Here is a 21,007-nt window from a genome sequence, read left to right on the forward strand (position 1 = left end):
AATGTGAAATACCTGTTCAGTTTATTTTCATGAGACTTTTCTTCACCCATTAGCCAATAATTCAATCTAATTTGTTTTATTCTTTGTATTCATATACATGAAAAAATTCTTCTTACGTGAAGGATGACAAGGATTCTTGCCATCCTTCGTGGTCTCTCTACTCTCTTAGACAGTGATTTCTCATACTCAGCTTTTATCAGCCCAAACTTTTCTGTGGTACTACTACTACTACAGATAAACTTGTAGCTGCTATAGGTTTCAGTACTCATCTCTAAATTTCCTGTACTACCTTGTTGAGAGATTGTACAAAAAATCATGTACAATCTTGTTGTTGAACCGTGACTGATTTCAAGAGAGATGTTATTGTCAGATGATGCATTGCTGGCCTATTAATTTGTAAAATTGCTAACAGCCTACGCCATCCAAAGTCAACTGCTGGTGACCTTACCTTAACATTTCCATAAATTCCATGCTCACCAAAAGAACTGTCATAATGTGTCTGTACCTTTGGTACCCTTCTCTTTCTTGCTTTGAAAGAGCAGGATCCCCAAGAGGCCTCATTCTATCCTGGCCCCACTTTGTTCCATGGTCCAAGGCTGGAAGGCTCAATCCATGGTGAGAGAGTGTGAAGCTTCCACTCACCAGATGAGCAACACAATTCATGGTACCCCACAGTACTCATACTCTCATCTGGCCTTGGCACAGTTTTCTTTGCCACAGACACAAACATGGTTTTTGATTAGTGACACTCAATATTCATGATGTCCAGTACCTTTGGTACCACACCACCTTTTGTATATTCGTGGACGTGATTTTACAAAAGTAGGAATGGCTGATGTAGCGCTTTGAGTTGATCCCTATGGAATTACTGAGAGGAACTAAAATGTCAGGTGAGGGTTAGGACAACACATTCCACATTAGTATCTGAACTGTCACTGTTTCACAAGGAATGACTGCTATACCTGCTGCAGCCTATTTTCTATTGGTGGAAAGTCCTCGCGGGAGGATTGTAATGGCCAAGGGTGACCTGATTGTGTGGAGGTTAGTGTCATTGACATCATTGTGAAGCCAACGTGTCTGGATACTTTTTGCATGGAAGCATTTTTTTCTCTCTCCCCCTCATCACTTCTTGTACCTTTGTTACCAAAGGTATTGAAGGTTTTTACCAAAAACCTTCAACTTTGATAGTTAAACACATAAAGGCTGAAGTGTTATTCCCACTCCATTTAGAGTTTACAAAATAAAAGTTCCAAACAAAAAGACAGTATCAAAATTACTTTCTATGTCCATCTTATTTTGTAGAGGTAATTATCACTGCTTATTATGGCCAGCAGGATATAATTATTGCTACAAAAATCAAAGAAAAGTATGCTCTCAGTCAAATCCATTAATGTTATCAAATGAACTAATGAAACTCGTGACAGAGAAGAAAAATGCATGGGATGCATATAAATTATCAAGCGACTCAGAAGCCTATGGCAGATATAAGCTAGTCTGTAATCAGGTCACAAAGGAGGTTAGGCAGACGAAGGTAGATTACGAGAAATATTTAGCAAAAGATGCTAAGAAAAACAGCAAGTATTTCTTTACTTATATAAACTCCAAAAGGAAGGGGATGAATCTGATTGGTCCACTTGATATCGATGGTTCGACTGTTGATGATCCTGCTAAGATAGTAAACAAACTGAATGAGTATTTTGCATCTACATTCACACATGAGAAGTTAAGGTTTGAAAATGGCAGAAGGTTATCAAATTGTAGCAGGGTGCTTAATGATTTTGTAATAACTGAGAGCAAAGTGGAGGAGAAATTGTTGAAGTTAAACATAAGAAAGGCACCTGGGGTGGATGCGATCTATCCAGTTATATTAAAGGAAGCGGCAAAGCAACTAAGCAAATCCTTAGCCATAATTATGAGAGCATCCTTGGACTCAGGGGAGGTTCCCACGGACTGGAGATGTGCAAATGTATCCCCAATTCACAAAGGGGGATCGAAGGGTGACACGAGTAATTACAGACCAGTTAGTTTAATTTCTGTTCCGGGTAAAATAATGGAGTCACTGGTTAAAGATACATTGCAGGATCATCTAGACAAGACTGCAGCAATAATTCAGACACAGCATGGGTTTGTTAAGGGAAAGTCTTGTCTGACAAATTTGATAGGATATTATGGTGTGGTTACAAAGGAACTGGATGCAAAAAATAATCTTTATCATATATTTGGATTTCAGGAAAGTTTTTGCACTGTTGCACATGGAAGACTATTGTACAAATTAGAGCAGAATTGTATTAAGGGTAAGTTGCTACAATGGATAAAAGGATGGTTCAGTGGGAGAAGACAGAGGGTGGTAATCAGTGGGTGCTGCTCTTCGTGGACTAATGTTATTAGTGGAGTCCCACAGTGTTCGGTGTGGGTCCTCTGTTCTGTATATTTATCAGTGATATTGATGAAGGTATATCAGGCTTAGTGTCGAAGTTTCAGATGATACAAAGGTTGGCAGGGTTGTTAATGGCAGTGTGCTACTGCAACAGGATCTAGATAATTTGGGCAGATGGGCTAAGAAGTGGCAACTGAAGTTTAACCTTGACAAATGCAAAGTACTGCATATGGGTAGAAGTAACCCCAGAGAAATGTACCAACTGTGTGGTACTACATTTAAGGTGGTAGAAAATGAAAAAGACCTGGGAGTAATTGTGCACTCAGATATGAAGTTTTCTGAGCAATGCAGACAGGCTGCTAGGGGCAGGTCATGGGGTTTTGTCAATGATATATAGGAATTTTTGCTAGCAGGGAGAAGGAGGTGATTGTCCCTCTGTATAAGGCAGTGGTTAGGCCACGCCTTGAGTACTCCGTACAGGTCTGGAGGCCTCATTTTAGGAAGGATTTGCTTGAGCGTGTACAGAGAAGGGCAACAAGATTGGCGAGGGGAATGAAGGGATCCTCTTACCAAGAGAGGCTTAAGTTCTGCAAATTGCAGTGGCTGGAGACAAGGCACCTGCATGCTGATCTGATTGAGGTGTATAAGGCCTTGAATGGTTTGAGCACGCTGAATTCTGATGGGATCCTTCCACTTGTTCAGATTACGAACCTAAGGGGGCATAAATTCAAATTAAGAAAAGACAGATGTAGAATAGATGTGTGGAAATTTGCCTTTAGCCAGTGGGTGGTTAATTGCTGGAACAAATTTCCATCTGTTGTGAAAGTTGATAGGTTAAATAAATTTAAGGGGGAACTGGACAGGCATATGGAATGATTTTTTTTTTTTTTTTTTTGTGGCTGATGCTGCATAAGCTCATACACTTGCTTTCTTGCATCACATGCCACTACTACTACTACTATATAGTAATTTTTCTTGTGTGTATGTGGGGGGGATTCATCAAGCTTTGAGAATGTTGACCGTGGAGGATTTAATTTGTATTTATTTATATTGCTAGGGAAGCATTTCAAGAGCTGTTGGCAAGATCTACAGAAATTGTTATTCAATATATTTATTTTGATATGATTAAAGTTAATATTGCTATTAAGTTCACTTGGCCTTTAAGATGATGTGTAATCTCTCTCTCTCTCTCTCTTTTTTTTTTTACTTATATTTATATGTTAAGTGCTCATTCATGAACTAATTTATTTTATTCAGTTAATACCGAGAAGTCCACAGGAACTCTTTGAAATAACTTCCCTAATTGGGTAAGCATTTGCTTTACTTAGTATAATATTGTTTTGGCTGTAAGAGAAATGTGAATCACAAAGTATAGTGATTGATAATTTCAAATCTTAATGGTTAGTGCTTTTTTTTTAAACAGTTCTGAATTTTTGAAATGGCTTTGAATTTATTTAGTTAGATAAAATCCTAGTGATCTTCCATTTCTGATATTGCAATCTCAAGATATATTATTTAAATTGGTGACTTTAATAAACAGTATGATAGCACATACACCGATGAGCCAAAACATTATGACCACCTGCCTAATATGATGGCCTCCATGTACAGCCAAAACAGCTCGTGCCCGACGAGGCATGGACACTACAAGATTTCTAAATGTGTCTTGTGGTATCTGGTACCAACACATAACCGCAGATCCTTTAACTCCTGTAAGGTCTGTGGTTGAGACACTACAGATCGGAGTTGCTGTTCCATCACAAACCACAGATTTAACAAAATACAAATTATTTGCTTCCTTCCTCACATAAGTAACTATCCAGTTGACCTTTGAATTTATTCAAATTGTTCTCAACTATACCTGTGAAGGCAACCTGTTCAAGCGATCAACAATTTGCTAGTTAAAAAAAAAAACTTACTACAATCTAGTCTGAACCTCTTTCTGTATAATTCAAATTTATGCTCCTGAGGCCTGGAATTCTTTATCTGCTGATTTTGCCGTCAATTGAATTTTGGCTCTGTTAACATTCATTTTGTTTGGAAGATTTGTGAGTTGGACTGGCTTTGATTTGCATATTAGCATACAGATCATTAGGACAGATGTCAGTTTATCAACAGGTAAGAAATTGCCTTGCTACTCATCTGCAACAGACTTACTTATTGACTCATTCTGGATTTCCTGGGCATGGACAGTGCTGCTGTTGGCAAAATTTTTGGCAACAAGATATCAGTTTGGATTACATCATTGTTAGTGCTCCAGGCCCGGGAAACAACCAATTTGTCATTGGCATGCAACAGTTCCAACAAGCTTTGAGAAGAAAAAAATATCTCATCCCTGCAAAGCACTGGTGTTTTGCTACTGATTAATAAACAATACTCTCAGCAACTGCCGCAATGAAACATTGCGGCAGTTACTGAGAGTATCTGCAGGGAGGGTCCATTTAGCATAATTACTGTTATTTGAAATTGCATCTGATGGAACATCATCTGGCAACAGAATTTGTTTAATGACCATGTTATTTACATCAGTATTTTTGTTCTTGGTGCTACATTCATTAAGACTGCTATTAAGTGTGTCCACCTCTTTGCAGTTTAAATTTCATTTCATACACTTTGCAATTTAAAGCATGATTGTTTTTAGAGCTACTCATCAAATTATAAGTTTCTTTCCAACGAATAAAAAAAATACTGTATAATAATAAGAGGAAAGTTTATAAGTGAACATTTGAATTCAAGATGTTAAATGAAAAAAATTTTATATTTTTGTTTTTTTTTTGCAAAATGACTTAAGATGTGTTTAAATGGTTTTAACTGCATATGCTTTATATGCCATTGTGTTTTATCATGTTTCTTGTAGTGAACTAATGCCTCGTCTGCCAGCAGATGGGATTTTTAGTGTGGATGCTTTGTTAATGAAGCCTGGAAATAATCATTCTGATACTGTGATATGGCAGTGGAGAGATGATAGAGGATTATGGCATCCTTATACAAGTATAGATAATAAAATAATTGAGGTAATTAAGAATATTTTTAAAAATTCCTTAAGTTGTTTCATTTTAAAACTTTTAGCTTCTTTAGGTTGCATATTTTCTTAGGTTCTTTAATTTCATTCTAAATACAGTAAAATTCAGGTTATCCAAAACAGTTGGGTGCAGAAAGTCTATTTGGATATTCAGTTTTAAATGCAATTTATCTGTAGTATAAGAGATAAGTTGGAAGAAAATTATGATAATATTCAGATGAAATGAACACAAATAAAACTGCATTTGTTGGTAATAGACCATGCTGACATTATTCTACAAACAGTGGCATATAGTTTTAGAAAGAACGTACAGCTAATATGCACTTTATGCTTTATTTTTAGTTTTCTGCCTTGTTATAAAACGTCACTATTACATCTCAATGAATGTAATAGTGACACAGAGGGAGCTTCTTTTTATGGAAAGTTAAGTTGAGGGATTATACAGTTATCAGAAAACTAATAGTGTAATGTATAAAAAAAAAAAGCAAAGCAGACTAAGTAGATCAGCTATTCATGATACTCGTAACACCAGCCTTTCAAGTTAAATTGTTTTTATTTGTTTGAACAGCAATAAAATCGATTTACCTACTGTTGCAGTGGAGTAAAACATTATTAGGAAACATGTCAAGGAAGTCACTCAGTTAGTTGTTTACAGTGGATGGTGTGATATAATCTCATGAATGCAATCATTGTGGTTTTCATGTGTGATGCCTGTGAAACTTCATATTTTGCTAACATTTTTACTGGGAGGCAATGTTTGGGGAAAATTATTATTATTATTATTTATTTTTTTGTCATAATAGGTTTCAACCAACAGCCACCAGGCAAGGAGGATGTGTATCAAAAACCACCAATGTCTAATATCAATAACAAAGTTAACTTACATATCTACTTTACTGGGTTATTATAGGAGCAAACATAATACAACAGGAAATTCTTTTTTATATTTTTACATATTCATCACAATTTCTGGTTTTTAAATAGCCTCTTGTTTTTATGTAAAAAATTTACCAATATACACTTAAATAATAACAATTTAATTTTTTGTTCATATATAGTTATAACAGTAATTATATATATTCATTTACAAAATTATTGCTTTTTTACTTAATTGTGTATCTAGTTACATGCAATATCCTGCGTTGGTAATTTCTTAAGGGAGATCAGTCTCTACCTGATTGTACCTCATTTATACCTTATTGGTTTAAAACCAAATGAATGTGATTCAGTATGCTTATCTCTACACGATGGCACCTCACAGAATTTTTCTGAATCAGGGACCAGGGCATTATGTTGTTGTTTGGTTTTTAGGAGCATTACCAACTAAGGCCATATTGCTCCGGGGATATGCGGTAGTCATTCCCTGACCTTTCCGCATCCTCCATATTTGGTGGTCACGGGCTCGAACCCCGGTCTAATCAAGAAGTGATTAGACCGGGGTGCTACGCACTGCTGCTTCTGCCCACCTGGCTACGGAGTCGCCAACCATTATAGCTGTATTGATGTTCTTAGTAACGTTGGCTGGTAACATTTTCTTCTGACATAACAGGTTGTTTTAAATTGATGCATAGGGAAATTCATGCATTGGATAAACTCCTTCTTTTAACTACACTTTCCAGACCTGAATGTGGAAAGTCCTGACCTTGTGATAGTTGTTTACTATTATTTTTTAGCACCATGGAGGTGACATTTAACCCGATCACAGAAGTGTACATTGAAATTAACATTACTATGTATTGAAGGATGTATGGCATGGTTGTCTTAGGATTTCAAATTCCAGTGAGTTCCTGCAGAATTGCCCTCATGGCTGCATAATTTTTGGCCTCTGTGTTTAGAAAACGTTTCTGAAATGTGAGTTCTCATTCTGGATGAGACAAAGATCAGAATGGTAACTTTTTTTTTTTTTTTTTTTTTGCCTTGATGGTTGACCTTCATGGCATTTTTAACCTTGTTGAACATAAATTTGATTTTGCCGAGTTAAGTTCAAAACCAGTTGTATGTAGATAGCTCCCACGGTGCACCATCTTATCACATAGTTTTGATTGATTGCTGTGCTTTTGTTCCTTTGATGTCATAAAAATCTTCAAGTCATCAATATATTATAGGTAATTAGCATTAGTAGAGGCATATGATGCAAGAGAGCAAGCTTATACAGCATTAAAAAAAAAAAAAAAACCATTTCACCCATCCCTTCAATCCAAAAATTTGTCCACTTCTTGAATTTATTTAAGCTATCAAGTTCCACAACGACAGGTGTAAGTTTGTTCCAGCAATCAACCACCCTCTGGATAAAGGCAAATTTCCGCACGTGTATTCGACAACTGTCTTTCCTCAATTTCAGTTTATGCCGTCTTAGAATTTTAATCTGAGCAAGAGGAAGAATCCCATCAGCATTGAGCCTACTCAATCCATTCAAAGCCTTATAGACTCAGTCAGATCATGTTCATGGTGCCTAGTCTCCAGTTGCTGCAATTTGCAGAACATTTCTTCATAAGAGCAAATTCACCCGTTTGTTCCCCTCACCAGTGTTGTTGCCTTTCTCTGTGCTCATTCTAGCAACTCCTAAAATGAGGCTTCTAGACCTGTACGCAGTACTCGGGGTGGCCTTACCATTGCTTTATACAAGGCAATGGTAATAACTTCCTTATCCCTGCTAGCAAAATTTCTGAATTTCATTGACAAGACCCCATGACCTACTCTGGCAGCCTGCCTGCACTGCTCAGAAAACTTCATATCCGACCCCTCCCCCAGGTCTCTTTCATTCTGCCCTATCCTGAGTGTAACATCACCCAGTTGGTACATTCCTCCAGGGTTACTGCTACCCTTATGCAGTACTTTGCATTTGTTAATGTTAAACGTCAGTTGCCACTTCTCAGCCCATCTGTCCAAAATTTTCCAGATCCTGTTACAAGCAGCATACTGTCATTATTGTTATTAACAACCCTGCCAACTTTTGTATCATCTGCAAGCTTTGACATTAAGCTTGATATACTTTCATCAGTATCATTGATAAATATACAAAACAGCAATGGGCCCAACAATGAACCTTGTGCGACACCACTAATAACATTAGTCCACAGAGAGCAGTGTCCATTGATTACCACTCTGTCTTCTCCCATTCAACCATTCTTTTATTCATTGTAGCAATTTGCCCTTAATGCCATACTGCTCCAGTTTGTACAGTAGATTTCCATGAGCAACAGTATCAAAAGCTTTCCCGAAATCCAAGTAGATGATATCAAAGTTATTTTTTGCATCCAGTTCCTTTGTGACCACATAATATTCAATCAAATTGGTCAGGCCAGACTTCACCTTTACAAACCCATGCTGTGTCTGAATTGTTACTGCCATCTTATCTAGATGATCCTGCAGTGCTTCTTTAACCAGTGACTCCATTAATTTTATCTGGAACAAAAGTGAAACTAACAGGTCTGTAATCACTGTAGTGTCACCCTTTGATCCCCCATTATGAATTGTAGGTTCATTTGCACATCTCCAGTCCGTGGGGACTTCCCCTGAGTCCAAGGATACTCTCCTAATTATGGCTAAAGGTTTGCTTACTTCCTTAGCCACCTCCTTTAATATAACTGGATAGATCCCACCCACCCAGGTGCCATTTTTATGTTTAATTTCAACAATTCTCCATTTTGCTCTCGGTTATTACAAAATCATTTAACTCCCTGTTACAGTTGGATAAACATCTTGCCTTCTCCTTGAATAACTCCTCATGTGTGAATGTAGAGGCAAAATACTCATTTAGTTTGGCGGCTATCTAAGAATGATCATCTACAGTCAAAACCATTGATGTCAAGTGGACCAATTTGATTCACCCCCTTTCTTTTAGAGTTTATATAAGTAAAGAAATCTTTGCATCCTTTGCGAAAGATTTTTCATACTATCCCTTTGCTTGCCTTGTCTCCTTTGTAGCTTGATTACAGACTAACTTATATATACCATAGGCTTTTGTGTCGCCTGATAATTTATATGAATCCCATGCATTTTCTTCTCCGTTACAAGCTTCAATTCCTCTGACATCTATTTGTGCCTAAACCTATAACAGTATTTCTTAGTTGGAACAGAAAGCTTTATAGCTTCCAAGATTACCTCCTTGAATGCTTCCCATTTAGAATTTGCTGTTTGTAACATCATCAGTTGATCCCACTGTATAGAATTTAAGAACTGTCTGAGACCACTGTAGTCACCTTTACGAAGGCAAAAACCCTTGCCTTTACCCTTGATGATATCAAAACTGTAGGTAAACTCCAAATCAATATACTGATCGCCACGTAGTGGTTCTTTTACCTGCAGATTTTTAATGTATGAATAATCACTGCTGATAATCAGATCAAAATAGTGCTCCCTCCGGTTGCCTCTCGAGCATGCTGAGGTAGAAAACAGTCATCCAATAAATCCACAGAAGTCTTGCTAGTGTGCAAATGACCAACTCACCAGTTCCAGTCTATATCTGGGAAGTTAAAATCCCCCACTATAAGACATTCTGATTTTCTGTCCAACTCAATTTTTCTGTATAGTTGTTAGCTGTACTTATCAGTCATTAGACCTATAATACACTTCTACCCTCACATTTGCTTTCCCAGTGCTTATGTCACACCAAGCTGACTCAGCATTGCACTGTCCATCTATGTCAGCTGGGTGCGCTTCCTTCGATTGTGTTTCTTAACTACCGACATACCCTTCCTCCCTTCCTATCCTTTCTGTACACATTGTACTCCCCAACTTCCAATTCTCCATTCCTTATATCTCTGTGACATAACATCTCTGAAATCCCAACAATATCTGCCTTTGATGTCTTGACTAGCACTTCAAATTCATCAAATTTGTTTACTATACTCCTAGTATCGGTGTACATGCACCTGTTCTTACTCCTAGTTACTCTAACACAGCCCATGTATTTACTTGTTTCTTGATTTCCAGCAGTTACCAAAATCCCTATAAATTTGCTTTCCGGGCTGCTGCTCATTCTAATAGAAGCAGTGCAAGAATCATTTCCACCTCTGCCTGCGGCTACTGTTAATCTTTTAGTCTGTGAATCCCCCCCCCCTAAAGCTAGCAGTTTCCCAACCCACCTAACATTGCTTTGATAGCATCAGCAAATATTCTTGCACACTTTCTATTTAAATATATCCCATCCCTTTAGAAGCAATCTCTCCTGTTAACAAGCACAGACCATGCTGAGAAAAATTCTACCCTATGAGCCTTGCACAGTCTCTCCAGAGCTGAATTGATTGACAATACTCTTATCATATACTCCCTCCTATTGGTGGCGCCTCTGTAGCCAGGTGGGCAGGAGCAGCAGTGAGTAGCACATGCGTCTTGATTAGACCGGGGTTCGAGCCCGTGACCGCCAAATGCGGAGGATGCGGAAAGGTCAGGGAATGACCACCACATATCCCCGGAGCAATATGGCCTTAGTTGCTAATGCTCCTAAAAACCAAATTAACAACAACAACAACAACAACCCTGCTATTGTGTCTGGGCAGGATTTCAGACACTTTCAAATTTTGCCCTAACTCGCGATTTTTTTTAAACTTTGACCTGTACTTGTTAATAAATCTGCAGATCTCCTGCACTTAATGTCATTAGTGCCAACATGTAGAATGATAGCACCTTTTGTGCCCGTAAAAGATGATATCTGCTCTACAGTATCATCCTTTGCCCTGCCTGAAGTACTTTGGTCCTGTTCCACCGATGTTTTTTGCACAATATATTTCCCATTTTACTGACAGTTGAGTCACCAACAATAATTAGCTCCTGTAGGACCAGAGTATTCTGCCCCAAAGATTGCTGCTGTGTTGCCTGGTGTACAAGCCCCCAATTTTAATTCCTTCTAGGGCATCTACCTGACTCTTCAAACTCTCATAGACTCCCATCAGAACGTTGAGTTGGCACATAATTTCTTCACATTCTCTGCCCCTAGCACACCCAAAGACATCCTCCATGTCTAGATCATGTCGTGTTCCAGAAAGGTCTGCAAACATGCCACATTTTTGCACAATTTTTTAGACTGATGCATTGGTGAATCGACCCCTTCGGTTCTACCCCCCCCCCCCCCCCCCCCCCCGAACCACAGCATTTCCGCTACTTTGTGCACGTTGCTTTGCTGCTCTAGGCTGGGGCATGAATTCTGTTTAAATACAATTTAATTAACAATAAAAATTAATGAGATTTTTAAATTTAATTGATTAATTGACAATACTATACTAAGCTAACAGATTCCTAATACAGTGCTATGTATTACGCTATCTAGTTTTATGTTATAGCTTAAGCTATCAAGTTCGAGATATATATATATATATATATATATATAATTATGAATAAAAATTAAAATTAAGTAAAGAAAGAAAATGGATTTGAATTTGAATAGAGATAAAATGGAATATCAATAATATGAAGCACTGCAGTGTGGAGATGAGCAGTCCTGTGGTTAAAACAGTGGCACATGATTGCTGGTTAAGTGGTTTCTTAAAATTTTTTAGTACGACACAACGGATGGAAATTCTGAAGTCCTTTGGAGTGTTTGATCTTCTTGAGAACATGTCAGAAACAAAAGTAAGAGTATTGCTGTTCTTTTTCATAATTTAGGTGGATGACCTCTGAAGAAGACACAGAAATTATGAAAGATACTGCAATGCTATTTCTACTTTGGTCGTTCTTTTCAATAATCTGCTATTTCTATTTTCGTTCTTTTCAAATTTTACATTTTTCAAAATTCGCACTTTGTTTATAACGTTACTCTTTTCCGTTCTTCCCCCCTTTATTCAACATACATCGCTCCCAGGGTACACGGTATTTTCATTATTAGCATAAGTTAAATTAAAGATTTGCACATAACATTAAAATAATTTTTTATATATATATATATATATATATATACACAATGGCAGCAAGTTTCTAATGGTACAAGTTCGATAATAAGTAATAACCTACAAAATCTCTATATAAATTCAAAATATACTAAGTATCATATCTGGAATATAAAGCTACTTCTAGAAAATAAATTAATATTCCAATTAAGTCAATAAAATGGCAAAAGGTTAAGAAAATCTTCTCTATTAGCTGGAGCCATAAAACATTTGCCTGCACGGAGCTTGGTTTTTTGAAAGGTTTCAATGTGGCCTCAAAGAGGGATGCTGATAACACTCCTGTCCTTCGTGGGATACCTCTGGTAACAGTATAGTTATGTTAACATTTATTATTGGAGGCTAATAGTTAGGTGATAGGTTGGCTTCAGTGAGGCTGAATAGGTACTCCATCAGTTTTGAAGTATACTTTTCAAGATATGAAAAGGGGATTTTTAAATTATCATATGTGGCTTTGATGTATAAGAAAGTAATGCAGAGTTACGACTTACTGAACAGTGGGCACATTGTATTCTGATTAAGCACTGCAGTGTGGAGATGAGCAGTCCTGTGGTTAAAACAGTGGCACATGATTGCTGGTTAAGTGGTTTCTTAAAATTTTTTAGTACGACACAACGGATGGAAATTCTGAAGTCCTTTGGAGTGTTTGATCTTCTTGAGGTTTAGTTTTAATTTTGGATAATGGTTTTATATAGTTTTTCCTACAAAGGCAACGGGTTGTGCATAGAAAGGCATATGGTGCCCTTTCCGTGATAGATGGAGTTTCCAGTAGGGAAAAGGATAACGTTATCCCTTTGTATAAGACAATGGTGAGATCACATTTTGAATATTGTTCAGGTCTGGCTAATCAATGTCCTTATGAAGAATGGCTTAAAAATTGCAAACTGAACACTTATCAACTAGACATCTTTGTGGGGGGGGACTGATATAGGTATATAATTCCCTCTAGGGAATCAGTAATATGAACAACGGAAGTGTATTTTTACTCGGCAGAGAGAAAAATATGAGACAAAAACAAAATTTTGGAGTGATAGAAAGCTGGATCTCATGAAGCATGTTGTTGATCATTGGAATGAATTACCTGCCACAGTGGTCTAGGTTGATAGTGTGGTGTGTTGAGTTCAGAGTGGAATTGGTTAGGTACATTTTGGAAATTGGGAAGGCATGAATTTTATATATATTCACAGTAGAATCCAGTTAAGACATTTTCTAATTGACTGTAGGTTTAGAACTTCCTACGCAGGAAAACTTCTTAGAAGGGAAAATGACCTAAGGGTATGAAATATTAGCTACAGTAAACCCCTGCTATTCACGGGGGTTATGTTCCTGAGAAATGCCGCGAATACCGAAAACGCGAATACTGAGTTATGGCTCCCATAGTAATAAAGGGGTTCCATTCCAAAGTATGAAATATATAAGAAAAACTAGTCTAAATTTTTGTCTATGTATGTATTATATGCACATAGACAGTACATAGTGAAATGGAAGCATATGGCATTGAAATGAAAATAAGAAATAATTTAATATTAAATGTAATATTTATTAGAAATTTCAAACCAGCGCCTTTGCTAGCTAAAAAACTTATCCCGCCAGTGCTATCACCAGTTTCGCTAAAGTGTTGATAAAGGAGTTTTGCCTTTTCATGAATGATGAGTGAACTTAACGGAATTTTATTTTGAGTTCGGTCTTCTATCCACAGATTTAAAGCTTTTTCCATTTTTTCTAATTTAACATCACGAGTTACAGAGCAAATTTTTGAAGCAATTAGCACGTTTTCACAGGCAGTACGGTGGACTTTTTCTTCCGATTTCTTGATTGATCGTACCGTTGACTCATTGATTTTATAATGTTTTGCCACTGAGGACACAATTTCACCATTAGAAATTTTGTCTAATAACTCAATTTTATTCGCTAATGTTATCACCTTCTTTGATCTTTTCACATTGCCTTTGTTATTCGTAGCCATATTTTTGTACACGTTAGAATTGTCCACAATAAAGTCACTTTATTCCGTTAACACACTCGAAAAAGTCTGTTTTACACTGCAAAACGGTAGGTTTATCACTTTTGGAAGCATATCAATTTACAAAAAGATAAATTTTATTAAATTTATAAGCATATAAATTAAAAGCAAATGATGAAACCTTCCATGACAAGCGCATAACACTTACTGAACAAAGATTACCGAGAAACTTCCACGCTTGCAATTTTGTCACCCCTCTCCCCCCACCCACTGAGCACTGTTTTGACTGGGAAAGATAATTTTAGCCACGCCCATGTTTTTTTATGGCGGAAAATGTTCACGGCACTTTAAAATTCACATTTTTTTATGTTTCATTTTATATTAAATCAGAAACTGCGAATACAGATACCGCGAATAGCGGGGTTTACTGTACATATATAGAAATGAAAAGATACACATACATAAGTTAAAGCTCATTTTTAAGTACTATTTCAGAATTTATAAACATTTTACTCAGCCTATGAAAACATTTTTAAACTGGAGATTTCTAATTGCTTAACATTCTGTTCATTAAACTCATTACCAAGTTGGAAGAATGAGCTCCTTTGGAGTTTCACATACCTTAATAGGTAGCAATTACAAAAAGACAAACAACAATCCATTAAGTAATTCAGAACTGTTCACAACCATCAGAACTTAGTGGCAAATGCTTCACTGTGCTTCATGTGGTCAATGCTATCCACTTATGAATATTGATGAAAACAATTGCAATATGGCAAAATGTTTTAGGGCAAAAAGCCTCAGACTACGGAAAATTCATTAATCGAACAAGTTAGTGCGTAGCATAATTTTAGTTCGTAGTAAATCACCGACCAAAGTAGCTGAAATGGCATCCTTTTTGTTATATCTCATATTGTGAATGCCTTCACAAGTTGCCCTGATATTGAAATACCTTGAATAAGCAATGGTCCGATACTGGATTCTCGAATAGACAACAATTGCCAGTGGATTCTCGGCAGATACCACCACCCTTGTGTTGCCTATTGGAGGTAGTGCAATATCAGGTCAACTTGTGAAAGCATTCACAATATGAAATTTATCAAAAAGGATGTTATTTCACCTACTTGGGTAACTTATTGTGATTTAAAATGATGCTTGACACTAACTTGTTCGATTACCAAAAAGTTTATATTGTTTTATATTTTTTTAATATTAAAATGAAATTGAAAATGTCATTATAATAGTACACTGTGTATTCTTTATCACAAACGTTTTACCCAGGAAACTTATTATGTGGAAACATAATCAATTACAGTATATAGAGATGGAATTGGGACTTAAAAAACCAAATCTAATGCAGGGGAAAACTTTTTATGAAGGAATTTGTTATCTGGGTTCTACCGTGTGTGTGTGTGTGTGTAAGAATAATATATGTAAGTATGAATAGATAGTGTGTGTGTGTGTATATATAATATAATAAGTATGTATGAATAGATATATTAAATGGAGGTGAAAATTACACAAAGTGCCAGTGACTAGAAGAGTAAGGATAGTAGAAAAAGTATAGTAGATATGTAAAATGTGAAAGAATGTTAATATCCTAAAAGTTATAATGAATTAAGAAAATTATGGGCTGAATTACAAAGCCAGTAGGAGGTGAGTGAACTGTAAAGTAAAATTATTAATAATAAGGTAAAATACAATACAAATAAAATAAAATAAAAAATGGTAAAGCTGTCTGATGACAGCTTTACCATTTTTTACCATTTAAGGGGGGACATTTACCATTTAAGGGGGGACATTTTTAGATAAAAGTCGAATGCAGGTAAGGCAAATATGCAGAACCTGATATCAGCTGAAGTAATTGATACATGGTCAGGTATTTCATCAGGGGACTACATCTGACCATGTATAAAATAACTGCGTTTCTATACTTGTCCATAGTAATAGAAGAAAGGTGAAAGTCCAGAAAGCAAAAAAAAATTGAAATTAGCACATTCTTATACAGTGTAGACAGGGTAGTCCCAATGCAGTGTCAATTATTAAGATAAAAATAAGGATAAAGTTAGAATAAAATATAGTTAAGTGTTTTCAGAAGGAGAAAAGGTGTTTTTTATAAAAATATGTAGAGTTTTTGTGCAGGATTTAAATGTTGTAATTTTGAAATTAGAATTAAATAATTTGGAACATGCACATGGTATAGGGTGAAGTATTAAATTGAGGATAGGGAAGGGAAAAGGAGTAGTTAAGTAAATAAAGACGAAAATAGCGATAGGAGGAGGATAGTATGAATGTTCGTATTACCCTCATATACACTAATAGTTTTACGAACGGGAAGTACAGTAGAAAAAAGACAGCAGAAAGATAAAAAGCAAAGAAAAAGTTATTAAATAACACTGAGCTAGCTGGGGTTGTGAAGCCCAACCTTATAGTAAGGACTCTGGCTTTGTAAGTGTTAGTATAAAAGAGAGCTAAAACCAAATGCTTGTATTCCAAGGAAAAAGCAGGGGCAAAACATAAGTAAGTTGAAACATGCCAAGAAACAAAACGAAACTGAAAGTATAATAAGAAAGTGAATGATACCTGGAGTTTTCAAGTAATGCATAGCAGAAGTAAGCTGGTGGGGAAATAATATGTAGCTGAAGGAAAAGGCGGTGAAATACAGTGCACATATTTAGTAGAGTAGACGAATGCATGTCAACCTTAACCACATAGTAATAACATAGCTACAAGATGAAGCAATTTATAGCAGCATAATGGACTTTTAGCATTTAGCAAAGACACTTGATGCAAGAAAGCAAGCTTATATAGCATCAGCAAGAAAAAACACCCTTCTCATTTAATTAAATGAGAATGATATTTAAAAAAAAAAAAAAAAAAAAAACACATTCTTCTGACTTAATTGAGAGCTGTGAAGAAATGAAAAAAGATGGGAAAATAGTCACCTCTATTTTCCAAATTATTTAATTCTAATTTCCACAAAATTAGAACATTTAAATTCTACATATTTTTATAAAAAACGCCTTTTCCCATTCTGAAAATACTTAACTATATTTTATTCTAACTTTATCCTTATTCTTACCTAATAATTGACACTGCGTTGGGATTACCTTGTTCATATTGTATAAAAATGTGCTAATTTCTTTTTTTTTTTTTTTTGGCCTTTAACCTTTCTTCTACTACAATGATCAAGTATAGAAATGAAGTTCCTGACAAAGAAGTACCCAACCATGTTCCTGATGAAGTACCCAACCATGTTCCTGATGAAGTACCCAACCATGTTCCTGATGAAGTACCCAACCATGTATCAATATTTACTTCAGCTGACATCAGATTCTGCATATTTGCCTTATGTGTATTTGACTTTTATCTAAATATCTTTGACTTTTATCTTTACCACCTTTTATTTTATTTGTATTGCATTTTACCTTATTATTAATAATTTTACTTTACAGTTCACTCACCTATTGGCTTTGTAATTCGTAATTTCCTTAATTCATCATAACTTTTAGGTGAACATTCTTTCACCTTTTACATATCTACATTTTTTTTCTTTTTATGTAAACCCGAAACACGACAGGTATTAGAACTTATAGTACTTAGTACTGTGCTTGGGTTGGAGGTTGAGAAGAAGAAGAAGAAGATATTTGTTGACATTAGACTTGAACTTTTGCAAACTGCAATTTTCAGGAAATACATATGAAGGAAGGTTGTTCCAGAAAACGGCAGTTGAATGAATAAACAAAGATGAAAAGTTGGTTCTGTGAGTTTGAAGTTGGACAGTAAATGGATGTTGGCTTGTGGTGGCACGTGTTCGGACTGTTTTGAAAGAGAGAGCGGGAACGAACAGAGTCTCTCCACTCGCTGTCTATGAGACAGCGAGGGGAGAGACTCTGTTAGAGATGAATCATCAATTAACCTAACTGTGCTCTTCTGATTGGAATCAAGAACCTGAGAGAGGTTTTGGGGGCACCACCCCAGATGTGGGAACAATATTCCATGGTAGGGTGGATTTGCGATTTGTACAGAGTGAACAGCTGTTTGGGAAAAAAGTAATGCCGAGAGTGAAAGAGAAAACCAATTTTTTTTTATGCAGAGGAAGCAATATTTGTAGTGTGCTTGTGCCAAGAGAGATTAGAAGTCAGGGTAATCCCCAAAAGAGAGATATCATTTTACCTAGAAATCGGAGTGTCACCAAAGATAAACATAGGAGCAGAAGAATCCTTTTTGTAAGATATAAGACAAGACTGAGTTTTAGAAGGGTTGAAATCAACTAAGTTGTCTTCGCTCCACTGAAGAATTACCTGAAGATTGGAATTTAAGGAATTGGTAGCAGATTTTTGAGAAGTTGAAGCTAATTGAGCAGGGCAAGGTTTCTCAAATTGGAAAGTGGAATGCAATGTGCTATCATCGGCAAAACTATGGATAGGATTTCCAGTCAATTGAAGGTCATTAATATACAAGAGGAAAAGAGTGGGGGGAAAGAACTGAAACTTGGGGGACACAGGCATTAATGGGGAAATTAGAAGGCAGAGAGCCATCTACCATCACCCTCAGTGAGCAGTCAGAGAGAAAACTGGATAACCAATTACAAAAAACAGTTGGCAAACCATAAGATGGAAGCTTGTTTAGAAGACCTTTATGTCAGACACGATCGAAAGCCTTTGAGATGTCAAGAGCAACTGCTTGTTTCACTGAACTTTTCCATTGAATTAGTCCATAAATGGGTAACATAACCCAGAATATCACCAGTGGATTGACACTGACTGAATCCATACTGGTGATCGTTGATCAGACGGAAGGTTTATAGGTAGTTTAAGAGTTGGCGGTTAATTGATTTCTCCATTACTTTAGAAAGAGTAGAAGTAATTGCAATGGGATGATAATTGGATGGGAGGGATTTGTCACCCTTTTTAGGAACTGGCTGGATATGAGCAAATTTCAAAGCAGAAGGAAAAACACCTTTGGAATAAGAAAGTGAAAAAGGCAGCAAAGAACAGGAGTAGGTTCAGGAACACAGGTTTCGAGAACAAGTGGAGAAATACCATTGGGTCCAGGAGCTTTCTTAGCATCAAGATTCGTCCAAATCTGACATCCTTTTGACTGCATTGAATGGAGCGTGTTGGGAATGGAGGGAGGTGTTTTACCAAGATCATTAATCCATGAGTTAGACGAAAAATGGGATGCTAGCAAGTCAGCTTTATCCTTGGCTCAAGTGAGAATAGAACCATTATGCAGAGATGGGCAAAAGTTGTGGCCAATAGCTTTGGCAAGATAGCTACCATTAGACAAGAAGCAAGTTTTGTACTCTTAGCCTGATTAAACTCTAGTTTGGACTGATTAATAACTGCTTTACAATTGTCGCAAGCTTGGGTGTAGGCAGAAAATGAAACTAAAGAATTAGAAACAAGCCAATTACGATATGCAACGTTCTTCTCTTCAACAGCCTTAGCACATTTGTTGGAAAACCAAGGTTTAGATAACGGACAACATTTTAAAGTGGAGTGTGGGATAAAGGATTCCATTCCTGCAAGAATAATTTCACTGACACAATATGAGAAAACGTTGATATCAGAAGTTTTGAAACAGTAATCCGACCAATGAAAAGAAGAAAAGAAATATCGCAAGTCATCTCAGTTTGTGTTCTTGTAATTCCAAACAATACAAGGTTGGGAATAGCCATGAGATAAAGGCTCCATTGGAGAAGAGAAAATCACCAAGTTGTGATCTTGGTGATTTTCTTTATCAAGTTGTGATCTGTGGTGCCTAAAGGACCTCTCACTTTGACAGTGTACTTAGAAGGGTTGTTTGTGAGAAAAAGATCAAGTGTTGGCTGTATGGTTAGGATTGTCCGGTATTCTTGTAGATAAATGAACAATCTGTGCAAGGTCATTAGAAATTGTGAAAGCCTCAGCATCTCGATTAGCTGGGTCAGCATGACTAGAAAATGGAAGCCAGCTGGAGGTGTGAACATTAAAATCACCAAGGAAAATTTCCTCACTGTTAGGAAGGTTGGACTGGAGAAAGCAAGTTTCAAAGAGAGGAGTCAAAGAGCTCTAAGTGATTAGTGGAGTTGGGAGAACGGTAGAGACAACAGTTGAATTTGACACAATGAAGTAGAGAGATTTTAAGCCCGAGAAGATAGAAAAGAGGAGGTTCCAAATTACCAAGTCTCTGACAGGGAATATCGGAATGGACATATGCACAAGTACCACCTTTGAGACGAAAGGAATCGTATAGCGAATAATTTGGGCAACTGAGATGAGCAGTGGTTGAATCAACCGATAACTGAGATTCTGTCAGAAAAAGTACATGGGGTTTGGCAGACTGCAAGTGGAAATGGACATCATTGAGATTAGAATTCAGACCACGTATATTTGTGAAATGAACTAGGGTGTTTGGGAGGTTTAGATCGTTTCGCAGATAAGCTTACTCTACTAGTTTGACAATTCGTGGTGTATTCAATAGTAAGAAAAAGTGGGTAGGATATGCTGTATGAAGTAATGAAATTTTTGGATATGGTGTACGCATTGTAAGAATATACCCAGATCCTTGACATAACATTGTCGGCCTCGACAATCCCCCCCCCCCCCCATACACACTACTAGGACTCCCTCCAGTCACTATCTGGCAGAGTAGCGGTAGCAAGATTATACACTAGCTGATCTGGAAGCCTCCTAGACAGTTACCAATAGGTTCAGTCTGAAGTACTAACTAGCGGTCGGCCTGCGAACTCCATTTTAGAGCTGTACCCTTGAAATGTA

The 21,007-nt window shown here is 36.7% G+C and overlaps 1 protein-coding gene across 3 annotated transcripts in view; it reads left to right on the top strand.

Moving 5' to 3' along the window:
* The window catches only part of ctrip (E3 ubiquitin-protein ligase ctrip), an 894,611-nt gene that overhangs the window by 389,912 nt on the left and 483,692 nt on the right, over positions 1-21,007 (top strand). For all 3 annotated transcript variants that reach the window (XM_090377644.1, XM_090377653.1, XM_090377662.1), the window contains 2 exons: positions 3,635-3,684; positions 5,235-5,391. In XM_090377644.1, the coding sequence (XP_090233770.1) occupies positions 3,635-3,684; positions 5,235-5,391 (207 nt within the window). The remainder of the gene's footprint in view (positions 1-3,634; positions 3,685-5,234; positions 5,392-21,007) is intronic.

This window comes from Mastigoproctus giganteus, chromosome 1, assembly GCF_048544385.1.
Source record: "Mastigoproctus giganteus isolate SK-2022 chromosome 1, ASM4854438v1, whole genome shotgun sequence".
NCBI classification, from domain to species: Eukaryota; Metazoa; Arthropoda; class Arachnida; order Uropygi; family Thelyphonidae; genus Mastigoproctus; species Mastigoproctus giganteus.